This window comes from Leptonotus elevatus, chromosome 17, assembly GCF_054856555.1.
Source record: "Leptonotus elevatus isolate MCC_2025b chromosome 17, RoL_Lele_1.0, whole genome shotgun sequence".
In the NCBI taxonomy this organism is placed as follows: domain Eukaryota; kingdom Metazoa; phylum Chordata; class Actinopteri; order Syngnathiformes; family Syngnathidae; genus Leptonotus; species Leptonotus elevatus.
Window position 1 is genome coordinate 6487676 of NC_141255.1, and position 17268 is coordinate 6504943.

General features: G+C 42.6%; 2 protein-coding genes across 7 annotated transcripts in view; one reads left to right on the top strand and one right to left on the bottom strand.

Annotated features, from left to right (window-relative positions):
• The first annotated feature begins 652 nt into the window (after positions 1-652).
• On the top strand, positions 653-8203 carry tnfsf12 (TNF superfamily member 12). Its single transcript, XM_086059758.1, has 6 exons — positions 653-1158; positions 2732-2813; positions 4776-4832; positions 4935-4958; positions 5044-5171; positions 5976-8203. Exons 1-6 carry the CDS (start codon positions 991-993, stop codon positions 6249-6251), a joined length of 735 nt encoding a protein of 244 aa, XP_085915884.1. The 5' UTR covers positions 653-990; the 3' UTR covers positions 6252-8203.
• Positions 8204-9091: 888 nt separating this feature from the next.
• chd3 (chromodomain helicase DNA binding protein 3) overlaps positions 9092-17268 on the bottom strand; it is a 34967-nt gene continuing 26790 nt past the window's right edge. For 5 of the 6 annotated variants that reach the window (XM_086059750.1, XM_086059751.1, XM_086059754.1 and 2 more), the window contains one exon: positions 13986-14878. In XM_086059750.1, coding sequence (XP_085915876.1) covers positions 14628-14878 — 251 coding nt within the window. In that variant the 3' untranslated portion in view covers positions 13986-14627. Of the gene's footprint in view, positions 11184-13985; positions 14879-17268 lie in introns of those variants that run through there. The other variant, XM_086059755.1, reaches the window with a different exon arrangement.

Genomic DNA, 17268 nt, shown 5'->3' on the forward strand with positions numbered 1-17268 from the left:
CATTGCTTTCAAAAAGGTGCAAAAAAAAAAGTTCTATCACATCAAAAATATTTTTTTTCATATAATTGTAGGTCTAGTAATCGCTAATTATATTACATAGGTCGCACCGTGACAGGAGGCTGACATGTTTTACTGCCATCTTTCTGCTACAGATACCCGAAGGTGATAGATTAGATAGATAGATAGATAGATAGATAGATAGATAGATAGATAGATAGATAGATAGATAGATAGATAGATAGATAGATAGATAGATAGATAGATAGATAGATAGATAGATAGATAGATAGATAGATAGATAGATAGATAGATAGATAGATAGATAGATAGATAGATAGATAGATAGATAGAGATATTTTAATATGCAAAATTTGCAAACCCCACACTTGAATAAAGTCTATTCAGAGAAAATGTCCTTCTCCCTCTAAAATTATGAAAATACAAGAGTTTTAGTTGAAATATTTCGAGAAAGCGTCTGAAACAAACATAAGCACTCAAATGTGAAGTCAGACAAGAGAAATGAGATTCTTACCTTACATTCTGGCGCCCTCGTGTGGCCATTTCCTGAGCTGCCCAACGCACCACTTAAGAGTCTGGTTGGTTTGATTACAAAAAAAGAAAAGAAAAGCAAGGAGGAAAGAAAAAAGAAAAAGTGCAGCACCGACAGACACAGGAGGGGAGGACGAGGCTCTCGGCGTCAGATCTCAACTCGGGAGCCCCCCCGGTCGGTGTTCATGCGCGCGCAGTCTTAATAAAGACAAGAGGGGGGGACCCCCCCCAGCGAGAGAAGCCCAAAGGGGGAACCGAGACGCCGAGAGACGGATGCGGACAGTTGGCGGGATGCGACGCGCCAATTAGCAGCCCACGCGTGTTCATTAAGCAGGAGCGGCGGGCCAGGGGGGGGTGGGGGGCTCGAGTGCAGCGTGGATGTTCCAAACTAAGGCGCACCACCGTGGGGTGATCGGCGGCGGTGGCGGCGACTGAGTCAGCATGCATCGGATCGCCCCGCGGCGGCGCAAGCTCCGGGCGCTTTGGACTTCGCTGGCCCTGCTGGCTCTATCCGTGGCCGCCTGCAGCGCACTCTTCACAGCGTGGACCTGGCGCCAGACGCGGGACCTGTCCCAGTCCTTCCACATCCTCCAGGAGCGCCTCGAGCAGGTCGGGGCGATAACAACAACAACAAAAACTATGAGCAACTTTTTTTCCTCTCTCTCTCTCTCGCTCTCTCTCTCCCTCTCTCCCTAAAGTGGTTATGCAACTTAACTCGTGCATGCGGTTACGGGAATCATCGTGGGGGATGTGTGGTGGGTTTTAAATACACATTTCCCACTTTCAAACCCACGGTTTTATTGTCTTTTGCTTGCCGGAAAGCCTCAAATTATTCTAGTTTTTTCCGTAAATCCAAAATTGAATTTGCATTTCAGCATCAGTGACAATTGCCAACAAACTTTCCTTGATATGCCTTTCCAAACGATTCACAAATCTAGTACAGCCCTGGCATTGCCTGTTTATTGTTCTACAAAAAGAATACTACATGTGCATATCCATGACAAATGCAAACAAGGTTTCATTCATATGCGTTACCAAAATTGTTACTGCTCTAATGATGCCCAACAAACTTTCATTAATACGCCCTCCCCAAGGATTCCACTGCAGGAATTGATGCACTGGCATTGCCTTTTTTTTTTTCTCGCTCTACAGAAGCAAACCTTACATTGAAGCACCAGAGATAAATATGAACTTTCCTTAATAAGCCTTTCCAAGGATTATACTACATAAATGATGTCATGGCATTGCCTGTGCATGCGTCCCCCCCCCCCCCCGCTCAACATAAGAATTTAAATTTGTGTTTTGTGACAAATGCAGACAACTTTCCTTAATATGCCATTCCAAGATCTGAACAAATTCACCATTTTACTACAGTATTGCGGCATATTCTGCTGCAAATAAGAATTAAGATTTATGGATTTGTGACAAATTCAAACAAACTTTCCTTAATATGCCTTTCCAAGGAGCCCTGACACTGCCTTTTTAGTGCTCTCTTTAATATACCTTTCCAAATTCTGAAAGGATTCAAGATTTTTTTACGCCAAGAATGATGCTCTGGTATTTCCTGTCATTTGCTCTTCACAATAGGAATTTACATTCAAGCGTTTGTAACAAATTCAAACAGGCTTTCCCTAATATGCCTGGCAAAGTTCTGAAGGGATTCAGCATTTCACTGCAGTAGCGTTGCTTATTTATTTTGCTCAATAGAAGACGGATTTACATTTCAGAATCTGTAATGATGAATATGAGCAAAAATTCCTTAATATGCCTTTTCCATGTTTTGTTTGGTTTCTTATCTCTCCAGAAAAAGAAAACGATTGTCAGCATTTCTTACAAGAAATACATTCCAATAGGAGATGTTCGTAGGGGTGACCAAAGTACGGCCTGGGAGGCCATTTGCGGCCCTCAGCTCACCTCGCTCGGGACATTGTAGTGCTGATGCTTGAAACGTTGGTTGCAAGGAGAGCGACGGTTGACACACGCACACACACACGCTTCTCCTTCAGTGGGGCCCCCCGCCAAGCGTTTCAAACTTTGCTGGCTTCGCAAATCTCCTTTATTTCCCAGAAAGATTCAGTAAGCGAGGCCAGGCACTAAAAACGTGGAAGGGGGGTTGGGGGGGGGGGCGGAATATCCAAGTGAGCGATGCACACTTGTTCATCTTGTGCGTGTTTCTGCACAGGTCAACACGCAGAGGAAGGCCATCGTGCAGCTCATTCTGGAGAAGCGAGAGCTGCTTGTCGGCCAGAGAGTGAAGCGAGACGGTACACGCACGCACGCACGCACGCACGCACGCACGCACGCACAATCCACACGTCTTTTTGGGCCGCACGCCAAACGGGCCGCAGCTAAAAGTCGACACAGGAAGCAGTAGGCAGCTGGACGGCTGTGGCAGAAATTACAGGTCTGACCGGAGCGGCCTCGCAGCCCAGAAAACCAGCTGGCTCGGGAATGAGGCCTTGTTGCACGCTTTTGGGCCGTCAAATTGATTTTTGGGGGGGGTTGTCGCGACTCCCACAACTATGATTTGTTGTGAAAGCAGGGATATTTGATGACCTATCATTGCAGTATTTATAGCGGCCGTTTTGCGGGTGGCTTGATGATTACGTCCGGGAGTGCACCCTCGGGACCACGGGGTGGGCATAGTCTTAAAAAAAGAAGCTTCAAGTTAATACTTCTCCCAGTTAAACCAAACATTTAAGAATGACACTTTGTGCATTTAAAACAACCCTGCTAGCTTAATGCTAACACATAAAACATAGGACTCAGGTAACGACCAATCACGGCTCAGCTTGCGAATGTCACATGATCAAACTCAGAAAACAGGTAAGCCGTGATTGGTCGTTACTTGAGCCCTGAGCAACTACGTACGACATTGTTTTCTGTCAAAAATGGTGTCAAAATGGCCGCCCTGTGAGATGGATAGAAACAGGTGTATCTTGCCGTTTAATTCATATTCCACAAACGCAATATTAATCAGAATGCGGAGTTTAGACTAGTGGGGCCGCATAGAACATATTGTAAAGACATTTTGTGACTTGATTTCACTTTTAAGGGAATTAATAAAAATTAAAATGCTTTTAAAGAAACAAGAACTGAAACTACATTTTACCTTTATAAAGCAAATAAATAATTCTGCCAAAAATGTGAATTTTGGTATTCATTTTAAATTTCGGTATTGCGGTACGTCCGTACATTGGAAGAAAGGTCAAACAGTCTTTATTACACAATACTTAGTGACCTTTTTTTTCTTGCATTCGACAAATACTCTCTATATTTATATATATATTAAAAAAAAAAAACTAATACTGAAACAAAACTTTTTCAAAAACAAACAAACCTGCTCTTAAAACTATTAACAACTAACTGAATTTAAGAAACAAATCAAAACAAAATCAAAACAAACCACCTAGTTGACCAACTAATCCAAAACTATTATAATGCTGATAGCATATACATCGTAAACAAACAAAAATGCATGGGTCAAGAGACCAGCTAATGACTGCTAACGCTAAATGCTAGCAAAACCCAGAGCCGTTTAAAAAGCAGGGTAGCAAGATGGCGTCCGTATGTCATCTGACAAGCAGTTGACCAATCACGCTATGATGTGATTGGTCAACTGCTGGCCACATGACGTAAGGACGCCATCTTGTTACCCTGCTGAAATTGAGTTGGACAAACTCTCTCTATATACTGCTCTGGCAACACCTTGAAATCTTGAACTTATCATTTTGACGTTAGCATTGCTAGCTGCCCATGAAATATTGTAGACCCAGAGTTGCCATGCTAATATGAAAGGCTACGAGGAGTTGAATCAGTACTTCTACTTAAAAAAATAAAGAATAAAGAAAGAAAGCAAGCATGTGAGTACTTTTGTCACCAGCTCTAGTGAATTTATTGCCTGGCGACCGCTCCGGGGCCTTTGGACTCCCTTTTCCACCACTTCATCTGTCTTATTCCGTTTACATTGGATGCTTTCTTCTCCTCCACTTCATCTTTTTTGGATTCTCTGCGAGTGGCCGGCACGCTCCGATGATGAAAAGAACAGTTTGAGCAAATATATGAAAAGCACGTGACGGGAAATCCTTTGGCCATCTGCTAAGCGTGTTAAAACGGCGACGAGATGGCCGGCAAATGAGCGCGGCGTTCGGAGACAGATTCACATGTGCAAACCGCAGGAGTGTTTTCTTTGTCATACTCACGGCCTGTCTGCCCCGAAAAAATAGGGGGGACGCTGCGCGGGAAGCACGGAAACGGGAAGAAAGCGGCGTCTCATTTTGAGAGTAAGTGGCCTGGCAGATGCCTCGTCTCACGTTAGCGTCTGCAAAAATCATCACCCCCCACAAAAAAAAAGCCTTAATTGACTTGCTTTTCCTTCCTGACAGTCACCAAAGTCTCCTCTCAGCAAGGTAAGAGGGTTACGTCGGGGACGCAGGGGGGGGGACGGACTGCCTGCACGTTACTTGTCCGACATTGCCCTTGGTGTGGTTTCAGTGGGTGAAGGGGGTGTGATCAAGGGCTGGGAGGAGCGCGTGCTGAACATGAGCAAAGCGGTGAGCTACAACAAGGAGGAAGGCACCTTCGTCGTGGAGAAGCCTGGCGTCTACTTCCTCTTCTGTCAGGTACGGACCCCCGACAACGCCTCCCCCCCAAAAAATATTCCCTCAGCACTTGAGTGCAGGATACAGTCAAAAGTCGGACGTTATTTGGTCCAACCATCAAACCAGAAGGCTCCAAATGCATATCAGTCAGAGGAGGAGTGACAAATCGAGTACAGGATGCAGTCAAATTAGAGTCGCGCAGTAAAGTTGCATGATGAAATGATAATAGGTCCCTCAAAACGGAAGGAAGTCGAACGGAATGCAGGATACAGTACACGTAAAGTCAGAAGAAGAGAGTTGAAAAGAGAGCAGGATACATACCAAAGTGAACTGTTGACGTAAACCTATTAAAAGGGCATATCAGTCAGACAAGGAGTGTTGAATAGATTGTAGGAGACGGCAAAGTTGCGCAACTCCGTCGGAAATGACAGTCCGCCCCGCCGGAAGGAGAGCGTCGAACAGAGTGCAGGATCCAGTTAGGATGAAGTGCACTCAAAAGGCGTAGCTTCCAGAAGAAGAAAGTTGAAAAGAGTGCGGGACACATTCCAAAGTGAAGTTAGCAAGTTTTGCAGCTCGCTCGCTCTCAATCATCCGGAGGAAGAGTGTCGAATAGAATGCAGGATCTAGTTAAGATGAAGTGCAGCTTTATAACTCAACAACTTATCATCCGGACGAAGAAAGTCGAATAGAGTGCAGGATACACTCCAAAGCGTACTTGTCAAGTTGCGCGGCTCTCAAAACAGTCGGAAGAAGAGCGCCGACTCAAGTGCGAGATCGAGTCCAGTGCGTCCGAGTGGAAGCTGAAGCTGTGTTGGCGTTCCGCAGGTTCTCTTCAACGAGCAGGAGTCCCAGTACGTCAAGCTGGACGTGGTGACGGGCGGCCAGAGGCCCCAGAAGCTGCAGTGCATGGAGGGCTACGGGACCACCCCGTCGGCCGGACCGCACCCGTCGCACTTCCTGAAACCGTGCCAGGTGTCGGGACTGCTGCGGCTGGACAAGGGCACCGAGCTGCACGCCGTCACGGGCCCGTCCTTCCGGCTGCACACGGTGGGCAACCCGTCGGCTTCGCCTCACGTCTTCAGCATCTTTAAAGTCAACTGATGCCTCGCGAGCGGGGGGGGACGGTAGGCCCTCAAGATTTCCCCAGCGCCGCTTCTTCCCGCGGACGCTCGTTTTTTTGGGGGAAAAAGCCGACAGTCTGCGGACGCTGTTTCGCCGCCGACGCGCCCTCGCAACGATGCCGAGGGTGCGGATGGGAATCGGATGCCGGATTGCGCCGTAAATCAAGCTTCTGCTTTTGGAGACGTACTGCGTACAAACTGAAAACATTTTTTACGTCACAAAATTGTGAATTTTTCTTCTTCTTTTTTTTTTTTAACTCTTTTTCTAACATCAAATTTGAGTTTTTAATCTTTATTTGGGGGGAGTAGTCACTTCTCTTCATTCTTTTTGTTGCTCTTTTTGTCTGTCGTTCTATAAATCAAACCACGAGTGATTGTTTGGATGATCAAGTGGAACAAAAGGGAAAGGAATATAAACGCATTCAGGCCACTATAAAAAGAAACAGTCTTTGTTCCAAAATATTAAGCATATGCAGTTTTGGTACTATTCTAAGAATCTCAATAGGGTTGAGGTCTGGGGATGGTGGTGGAGTTTTTCTCTACCTTTACACCTAAAAGCAAGCAACAGCTTGAACACAAACACAAATTTAAACTTGAATTCTATGCGCATTATATTTATGTAGTACAAATAGTTGGAACTGAAAACAATTTGTAGTCTTTTGAGAATAAAGTTGTCTTTTTTTCCAAAAGAAAAAAAAAGATTCCCCAATTTAAAAAAAGCTATCCTTTATTGATTAAAAAAAAAAGTCAAATTTTTATAGTTTAAAATTTTTTTAAGAGTGAAGTCAAATTTTTGGGGTGAAATAGTCAATTTATTCAAGTATTATTTTTCCCTAAGAAAATAGATAAAAATCTTATGAGATCATTAGTTATTTCGATATAGTAAGATTTATTCAAGGCAAAATTCCTTTATAAAAAGAGAGAGAGAGAGAGAAGGGTAATGTTTTATTGTATTTTATTTTTTAGAAGAAGTCATTATTTTGGGGGGAAATAGTCAGCATTTTAAGTAAATAAGATGAAAATAAAACCTTATTTTAATTTTTTTTTTTAATGAGAATAAAGTTGTGTTTTATAGACAAAAGTCACAATTTAAATGAGAATGAAGTGCTATTTAAATTTTTTAGGAAAAAGATTGATTTATTTTTCTAGAAAAACATCAGATTTTTTAATTTTGGGGGGGAGGACTCAATTTTATGACAATGAAGACAGATTTTTATTTTTTTGGGGAAAAGGATCAATTAATGAGATTTTTTTTTATGCAAAAAAAAACACAAGAATAAAGTGAGATAAAAAAAACTCCTAATTTCCGCCGTCCACTTGACTTCAATGTATATGCATAATAATTTGAAACACAGTGACTAAATGTACCCCCCCCCCCCCCCCAAGGAACATTCCAATCATGTTTTCCCACAACGAGCACCCTAATGGAGAATAATCGAACCCGAGCAGGCAGCCGGCCGTCTGTCTTGCGCAACCCAAACAAGTGTGTTATTTCCAGCCGTGGTTTTCCTTTGTTTATAAGTAGTTTTTGTGGCCTCGCCGCATTGCTTTGCCCTGGGCACTCGGGCTCCGTGCCGACCCAAACGTTCCTAACATGTTGCAAAAAGGAACATGTCACCATTTTTATCCTCTTTTCATTTCCTTCACCGTCCTCCTCGGGACATTTGAAAGTAAGCCCCCGGCGCACCGCTTCATATTTCCCCCCCGTCAGCACACACGCTCGCACCAAAGCCACCATCTCCATTTTCACTTCCTCAATGTGAAGCTGGAAAGTCGACATTGCCACACACGCACGCAAGCGCGCACACACACTTCCTTGCTCTTATTCCTATTTTGATAAAGGTCAAAGTTGACGCGTCGTGAGGAAGCGTATGCAAAAGCCTGGATGCTTTGCATTTTGGGGGATGCCGAATAAAAAAAAAGTTGAATGCAGTGAATTGGTCATTTTTTGGGAAAGCGCAAAAAAAATACATAGTTACATTGATATTGTATACAGGCTATACAGGATGGGTCATTCATAGAAAAACAAAAATATGACATTTGTAACATTTATAAAGTATTTTATTTTAATAATAAAATGTCTGTCATTCTTAAATTGTATTCGTAATTAATTTACTAATTATTATTAATGATCATTTAACACATTTAAGTATTTTTGTATGCAGAATAAATTACAGTTTGTAATTTTATTTTATTTACAGCAAATCAATGAATCCAGCATTTCATAAAATGGAAATCAATAAAACAAACGTCTAATTTATTTATTATAAATTTACCAAGTTATTTTTTCCCTATTAAGAAGCTTTGTGTGTACAATTTTGAAGAATAAAATGAATTCATTTATTAAATTTTTTTCCAAGGCTTTACAAATTGCAACTGTGTGAATACTTTCCGCATGCACTGCAAGCAATGGCGCTCTAATACTGAGCCTTGTGGCACTCCGGTGGAGAAAACACGAACGTACGTTTCAACATGCTCGGGGGAGTGCAGTGCCACACAGGCAATGGACCTGCCTCTGTGCCGACTCTCACCATCCTTTCATGGTTTGTATTGGACAATAAAAAAGCATTCAGAGAGCATGTGCAACTCATTTCATTCCGTTTTATTACAAACAAACAAAAAATAGGGAGATTTTTTTTCATTTTTGTATATGCGTTCATTCAAGGCCAACATTTGATAGGCGTAGCGACAAAAGATTAAACCAAAAAAAAGGAAACTGCAAAGTGCTTTTTTTTTTTTAGGGAGGGGCAACAATTTAGATTTTTAAAGAAATGAAAAACCTTTTAATTTTTCATTCCCTTTGTACGTTTCAATAAGGCATTTTATTTTATTTATTATATTTTTGTTGTCTTTTCTTCCAAGATGGCGCGTACGCAATTAGTTATAGTTACATGTATATATTTGTGGTTGGTATTTACAGTGGATATAAAAAGTGTACACACCCCTGTTCAAATGGCAAGTTTCTGTGATATATATATATATATATATATATATATATATATATATATATATATATATATATATATAAATATATATATATATATAAATATATATATATATATAACACGCACAACTCAATTAAGAAAAAAAAATCCAAGGCAAAATAAAAATAAATGGAGTTGCAATACAGGTGATGCGGCTGTGTTCAGAATTAGCCAATCACATTCAAAGTCATGCTAAACAAGTTTGTCGCCATTTAAAGTGCCGCTGATTAAAAAAATAAAATAAACTGGGCTGTTCTAGTAGACTTTTCCTGACATTTTTGTCAACACATCTCTCGCATTTGAACAGGGGTGTGTCGACATTTGCCATCTACTGTAGAAGTGAGTATGTCTATGCGCATGTGTGTGTATACCATCTGCAAGCCCCAAATCTAAAATGGAGGCATGAGAAATGAGAAAGCTACTTCTGAAGTTACCTGGAAACTTCTTCGTTAGATCCTCGTTATGACATGTTCAAAAAAAAATAAAAATAAAAATAGTAGGCAACATCTACGAAAAACTAAAACGTGTGGACGTGTTTTGGGGAATGTCGGCTAATACTGATTTGCAAAATCATCATAAACATTCATAGGGAGCTTTGTGGTAAAAAGAGCATTATCCAACTGTACACTGTTGATGATTGATGCATGCAGTCAGAAATTAGCATGCAGCTTTGAGCGAGAGGATGCTGTTGGAGTGAAGTGTGTATGTTTGTGTGTGTGTGTGTGTGTGTGTGTGTGTGTGTGTGTGTGTGTGTGTGTGTGTGTGTAAGTCTCCGAAGAGGAGGCTCATTGAGGAGTATTATGGTTTGAGGCAGACAAGCACAGGAATTAGGACTTTGTTCGGTTAACTACAAGAATGTGTGTTTGTTTATGTGTGTGTGTGTGTGTGTGTATGTGTGTGTCAGGGCCACACTAAAAAGAAGCAAAAAATAATAATACAATAATCAAGTTGTGGTTCTGAAGTCACATTTTCCAAGAAAAAGTACAAATATTAAGAGTATGAAGTATTTTTAAAATTAGCGGTAAGTCATATTTTTGGAGAACAAAGTATTTTCGGGGGACAGATATTTTTCTGGAATCAAGTTGGATTCATTTTTAGAAAAAAAAGGTGATTTTAGGAGAACGTAGAACTGTTTAAAAAAAAAAAAGATTTGTTACTTTACAAGAATAAAGTCATATTTTTAATAGAAAAAAGATGGAATTTTATGAGAAAAAAAAGTATTTTGTTGGTTAAATAACTCACTCATTTTACAATTTTAAGCTTAAAAACCTAATTTATTTCATCAGAAAAAAGTGGGAATCTTACCCAGAATTAAATAAAATATATATTTTTAAGAAAAACAGTTTGACAATCAAATTAAATGTATTTGTGCTAAAAATTACAATTTATGAGAATAATGTCATTTTAATATTTGTTAAAGGGATACTTGACTCGAGTCATTTTCAGCAGTAAAAAGTTAATATTTTGTCAACTGAGCCATAATTGGTCAAAAGGTATTATTAATTGTACATGAAAAATAATGAAGTTAAATTAATTCTGGACAAAATATGATGGCATGTCTTTTTCCCAAAGCAAGTTAAATGTCATTCATTTTTCAAGAAAAAAACTATTAATCATATGAGAAGAAATGTTTGCAGAACAAAAGTCGCAAAAAAAAGAATATTCATCTTTACCATACATCAGTCAGAGTATAGAGAATGTTATATTGTATTTTTTTTTATTAAACAAAACCAAACCAAGACAAAACAACTTCATTCCTGGTATGATTTTTGCTTCTTTTCAGTGTAGCTTGAACACTATTTTTGCGAGTGTGTGCGTGAAGCGAGCGTTAACCTAGTCGTCAATGCAGATGACTTCGCCGCCACGTTGCTCCTGTCGCAGCGCTCCTTCCCGCTCTTTCTTGACAGAAAAGGGGGGGCCGTTGAGCACTGCAAGGTGTGGGTAAAGAGGGTGGGGGGGGGGGGGTGGAGAAGTTGGAAGTTAGCAATGAATACTTGACAAGCAAAGGTGCCCTAGCATAGAACCTTGTGGCACTCCGGTGGCCCAAACCCTCATTCGACACGAACGTACGCACGCTTCCCACGTTCGTCGACGTGCTCGGGGAGTGCGACGGCGAGTTTACAGCGCCTTTCCCAAACAAAAGCCAGGAATAGACGACGGGTGCGCTTGCACCGCGGCTCCAATGTCATAACAGCGCTTCCAGATCGGCCCTGCGATAAGGAGGCAAGGCTAACTCGATGCGTGGCGTTTTGCCAACGTGGGGCCTAACGGAGGGATTGGGAAGAGAGAGGGGAGAGTATCACATGAGAAGGAAAACAAACGGAGGTGAAGACCGGGTGAACGAGGAAGAGAGCCGAGCGGTCGGTGTGGCTCGTCCGCCAGAGGGCGCGCGGCGAATTTTCCAACTCCCAATATTGTGTTTATAACAACAACCTTTTACGGCAAGACTGTTTGGACAGGCTCAAGCTCACCTGGGATATTAATGAAGGCTGTAAAACAATGGATAGACCATTCGTCAAAGGGGGGGGGGGGGGGGGGGGGTTAGTAGTAGAGGAGCTCAAGATCGTTTTGGAGTGACTCAAAACTGCACCAGATGAAGCAAGTCAGGTCCAATAGATAATAAAAACCTCTCCCCGGTAGGTCCCGCCTGCTATCTGAGCGACGAAAACGCTGCCATCTTGGCAAAATGAGGCCGCGCTTCAGCTCGGCCGAGTGTAGCCGTGCCAGAGTTCTATTCCGGACCAGGAGTTTGTGTGTGTGTGTGTGTGTGTGTGCGTGTCACTTCAGAGCGGAGAGTCGCTCCAGCTGGGGCTTTCATAAATCCACGCGCCGCTGGACTTTCTCAATCGAGAGCAGGAAATCAGAGGTTGGAAGTGATTTGCACGGGTGTCTGAGCGCCACTTTAACACACATCCATGACACAGCAGCAGCAGAAGCATTCTTTGGGATTTCGCTCGCCACCAAATCCACATGAGGAAATCTGCTTCTTTAGCGCATTAAAAAAAAAAAAAAAAAAACAGGACAAAAAAAAACCAGACCAGACCAGACGGTAAATGTTTTTGCTGGGAATGTAGTGTGTACGGGGCTCCAAACAGAAATCAACGCGGCCTAAGATTAAATCGGTTAAAATTGACGACAACAAGGAAGGGTCAGCAAGCGTTCTCGGCAAAAGAGTAATTTTTAAATAACCAAAAATGTGTGTGGAGCCACAAACAGTGTGTTAGTTTTAGTCTAATGTACTGACCGAGGGTTCTAATTAGAGTTGCACCACAACACAAAAATATGCAGCATCCAATACTTTGACATTCATTTTCTTCTACCTTTAGTTTTTAGTTTTGGGATTTTTGTGTGTGTGTGTGTAATTTTTCATACTTACTTTCTGTTAAATGTTTGACAATTTTGTGGACATTTTATGGTAATTTTCGTGATTTCTTTAGTTTTTGGACATTTTATAGTTGCTTTTTGAATGTTTTTTTCCTGCATTTTTTCATTTGCTCCCCAAAACGTATAAATATGTTCTATTTTAAATGCTTTCATTGTCCCAAAGACGTATTTATACGTTTTTATTGGTTTATTTTTTTATGCTAGAGCATAAAGAAGGTTTTGATGCAGCCTTTGAACTGCAGATAATGAGTGAAGCAATGGTAGTCATTACAAAAACGGCCAGCAGGTGGCAGCAGAGTATAAGAGCTCAACCAGGGCCATGTTGAAAAAGCAAGCTCATTTACCCACAGTTCTAAACAGATTTGTGAATAATGATGAAACTTGGCTATATTCTAATGCTAATTGCTACAAAACGGAAACAGATAGAAATATACTTTTTTCCAGATGAAAGAAGAGACTCTAGTCTTTCTTTTGGTAGGTTCTATGTTTTTAGAGCAATAGAACGCAATATTCTGTGGGCCTTGCAAAATCAGTTAAAATCCAGGAAAACAGGCGGGAGCGAAGGGGGTTGCTTTTGTGAAAATGGCTGCGAGTGAATGAGTTAAATATAAATTTCAGACTTTTTGGCAATTCCACAAATATTTTATGGTAATTTTCTGACTTTCTTTTGTTTTTGGACATTTTAGGTTAGTTTTTGAACATTTTCTTTTCTGCACTTTTTATTAAATTCTCTGACATTTTTGGCAATTTCATGGACACTTTATGGTAAATTTCTGCTTTTCCTCTTCCTTTTTGGATATTTTATGATCACTATTTGGACATTTTTAGGTAATTAAAAAAAACTTCTTTGTGCAGTTTGTCACTTTTACTCACGACTGCCACCTCTGGCCCAAAGCGTAACTGCAACATCTGTGTCAGGCTCGTGCGAGTACGTGCACGATCTTAAAACGACAGCCACAGTTGACAAACGAAGACATGACATTCAAATGAGGTAAGAAAAACTCCGCCCCTGAGGGTCCCGCACACTCTACTATAAAGGGAAGATAAAAGCTGATAGGTGCAGTCAGAGTAAAACAGTCAGGGCTCTTCGTACTCATCTGGGCATTGGTGGAGCATGCTTGATGTAGAACAAGCTTTAACATTACCTTTTTAAACTGCACAATGCACCTTTAAATTCAAGTCATTAATTTATTTGAATAATATTTTACGTAAAAAAATCAAAATAAATATGTATGCACAAAAAATAACTAATTTCTACTCATTTTTGGGGGGGAGATCCACAGGGAGCCACAGGAGAGGGACCAAAGAGCAAACTGATGGCAAATGATGGACAAAAGGACGCAAGCTCATTCCTAGCCTTTGCTTCCTTTTAATTAAGCGTTTAACCAAAAGCATCCGCACGCCAGTCCAGCATAAGCGAACTGATCCAAACCAAATGCCATCCTGATGCTTTTTTTTAAATTTTTTTATCCCCAACAGCCAAATCCAATTCCAGCGAGACAATGAAGTCTTGGCTACAAGCCCCGACTCTTTGTGTCCGTGGAGCTCGGTGTTCCCGGATGACTTTGGTCGTTGTCGATCATCTGCTCGCAGTCAGCAGAGACGTCAAGTCGTTTGCGAGATTCTGTGTGGGGTCCAGACTGTGCGTGTGTGTGCGTGCGTGCGTGGAGAGACGGAGGAGTGGAAGACTGCGGAGGAATGAGGGAGTACAGGGTCAAAGCGAGGAGAAAGGCTCCTCGAGTCTGCCGGTGGATGAAGAATTGATCCAAGGGGAACTCTTTTTTTCAAAAAGGGGGTTGGGGGGGGGGTGGTGGTAAAAACCTCAGGAAATCAGGAATTTATTTGTGTTCCTCTCTCTGAATTCCTGCGATTGCATTAACATTCAGTCTTCTCTGAGGTCCACGTTTGTTTTCCACTCCCCAACCGCAAAGTCGCTGGTGCCACTTTTCGACATCTCCGGCTTCCCCGCGTGGCACTTTGACCCCCTGTCAGGGTTTTTTGGGGCGGCCGTTACGCGGCAGGTTCTCCACGGTGTTACTGAGCCGATACTTGACGATGATGCTGTGAACCGTCGACTTGGGCATGCGCAGCTCCAGGCCGATGGCCCCCTCCGACTTGCCGTCCTTCCACAGGTCCACCACCCGCTGCCGCTGCACCACATCGTGCTCCTTGGTCTTCTGGCACACGCCGCCGGCGGCCGGCCCCCCGCCGGGTCCCCATGTGGCTCCGCCGGTGGCTTCTGTGGGGGCAGACAAGCGGCAGACTGTAGTGGAGGCTCGCAGAGGGGGAGCACGATAATGTGACACTTTGTGGGGGGGGGGGATTTAGCCGGGCAGAGGGCGGCTGGCTACTGGAGCTGGCGGGGGGAGGGGGTCGGTCGTCCTGCAGGTGCTTGAATGAATCACTCGTGGCGAGTCCAGGTGAGGATGGCGTGTCGGATTTCGGGTTGACAGGGTGCAGCTCAAGACGGTCACGACAGCGCGCATAGTTTTGCCTCGCCACAGCCGCCACAAACAACAATACACTACTCACGAGAATGTAAGCTTGCGTATGAAACTTAGCTGAACTTAATTTGACCTTCTCTAAGCTTTTGAGTGGGCGAGATACAGATAATTGACGTATGGACTAGGGATAGACCGATTATCGGTGCCGGTGGCAAATATCGGCATCTGAATCTGAAGGCCCATAAAGTTGGTATCGCACTGAGCATGCTTGCAAATTTAGGGTTTTCATCAGGATTTGTAAGACGTTTTACTTGTCGCAAAGACATTTAGAACATATCCAGACAATTTATCCACGGTCTGCGAAGATCTTTTAAAACCTTTTATAAACCCTGCACAGCAAAATCGCCTGCCTTAGATTAACACTGAGAGTGTTAAATCTAACTCTAGAAAAGTGTAATGAGTGTAAATCTGTGTTACTTTTTTTTTTTTTTTTTTTTACACTTAACCAGTGTTACTCCAACACTCTATTGTGTTAAAAATCCGCACTGGTAAACACCGAGTAGTGTTGAAAGTACTCTGCACTGGTGTCAGTGTTAAAGATTTCATTCTGCAAAACAGTTCAGTATCTCGCTCAACTGGATGTACCTCAATTGAAATGTCGACAACGCGGTGGGATTTGGCGGAAATGAGGGTGTGGTCAAATTAACGCTCAAGGTAGCGCTATTCGGGTTACACCCAACATCCACACCAACACTCAAGGAAACTTACTCTGACAGTGTAACTTTTAAAATAACACTGCTTACTGCATATTTGATTTAACACTGTCGCTTAGTGACACTGGGAACTCCTTACACTATTAATTTTTTATAGTATATAAAAAAAAAAAACGTAACTAATTTTTTTTTATTAAAATCGAGAAATTAAGGTGACATTTTTTGAAAACTATTTACAGTAGAAAACTTTAGGGAATTATTGCCTTGCTTAGTTTTTAATTTAGCTTAACACATGCTGATTGCAATTTTTGTTATGATTTTTAAACAAAGCTGTCAATTCTTTATATTTTTAAAACTAAAAGAAAAAGCAAATTCTTCCAATTTTGACGCTAATATTTTCTCTTTTACTGCAAATGAATATCGGCTTGAGAAAAAAAAACATAGTATGGACCTGACGTTTGCATTTTGTACAGTATTTGATTACAGTTCAAGTATCGGTATTCGGTACTGGCGAGGCAAGGACCGCCAACTTCTTTGCCTTTCTGTGACTCTTCCAGTCTCTGGATCTCGGTTACAATTTGCCAATGACACCGCGAGTCGCTAAACTTAGCAGCCAAGTCTCTGTGAATACATTTTTGGAGTAGTGTATATAACCCAGGACGCAATTCCCAATCATCTCTCCACTTGTTCCAGAGAAGCCGCCGAAGATCAGACCAGATCATTGGTCATCACTGACGTCTGAAGGAGGGACACAAAATGGATTCCAAGATCCACCTAGACCTCTTCGAGAGCCTCCAAAGTCCGTTATGGATGAGATCTTGTTGTGTTCATGAGGTTCAAGGAGCGCCCCCTGCAAAACAAGACTCGTTCCCAACAAGCACGATGGGACTACTATGGGAGTTGTATGCAGCCAAGTGGGGGTGGGGGGGTCAGGGGGGGGGGGTCGCATGCAAATGTCTCCGTGGCTATTATAGGAGCTTGACGGTGGCCAACTCTTTGGATTTTGTTGTTTTTAACTGCGTCCACATCTCCAGCCAGCTCGTTTTCTCCCTCTCTGGTCAGGACCCCAATCAGGGGCGGCGCTGTGGCCTCGTATACCGAACTGCACGCAGGCTCGGGATCCGGCAGGGCAACTCGCGGCTATTTCCGTCACGCATTTACGCGAGCCGAGCGCCTCTGCGGTTGGCGTCCCTCTCAAAATACCTCCTGCGTGTTTTCTTGGCGTGGCCTGGGGATAATGACATTTTCGCCGATGGAACGTGCAATGCCTTTGACAGATGTTTCGGTCTCCAATTACACCGAGACGGCGCTGTGCGCTCGCGCCGTTGGGGAAAGACCAGCTTTTTGCAGTTATCTCTGCCACATCTCCGCTAGCTAAACATCTCCACGCACGCACGCACGCACGCACGCACGCACACATGCTGGCCAGCCGCAGAGCGCGTCTGGCGAGCACATGCCATGGTGAATATCAA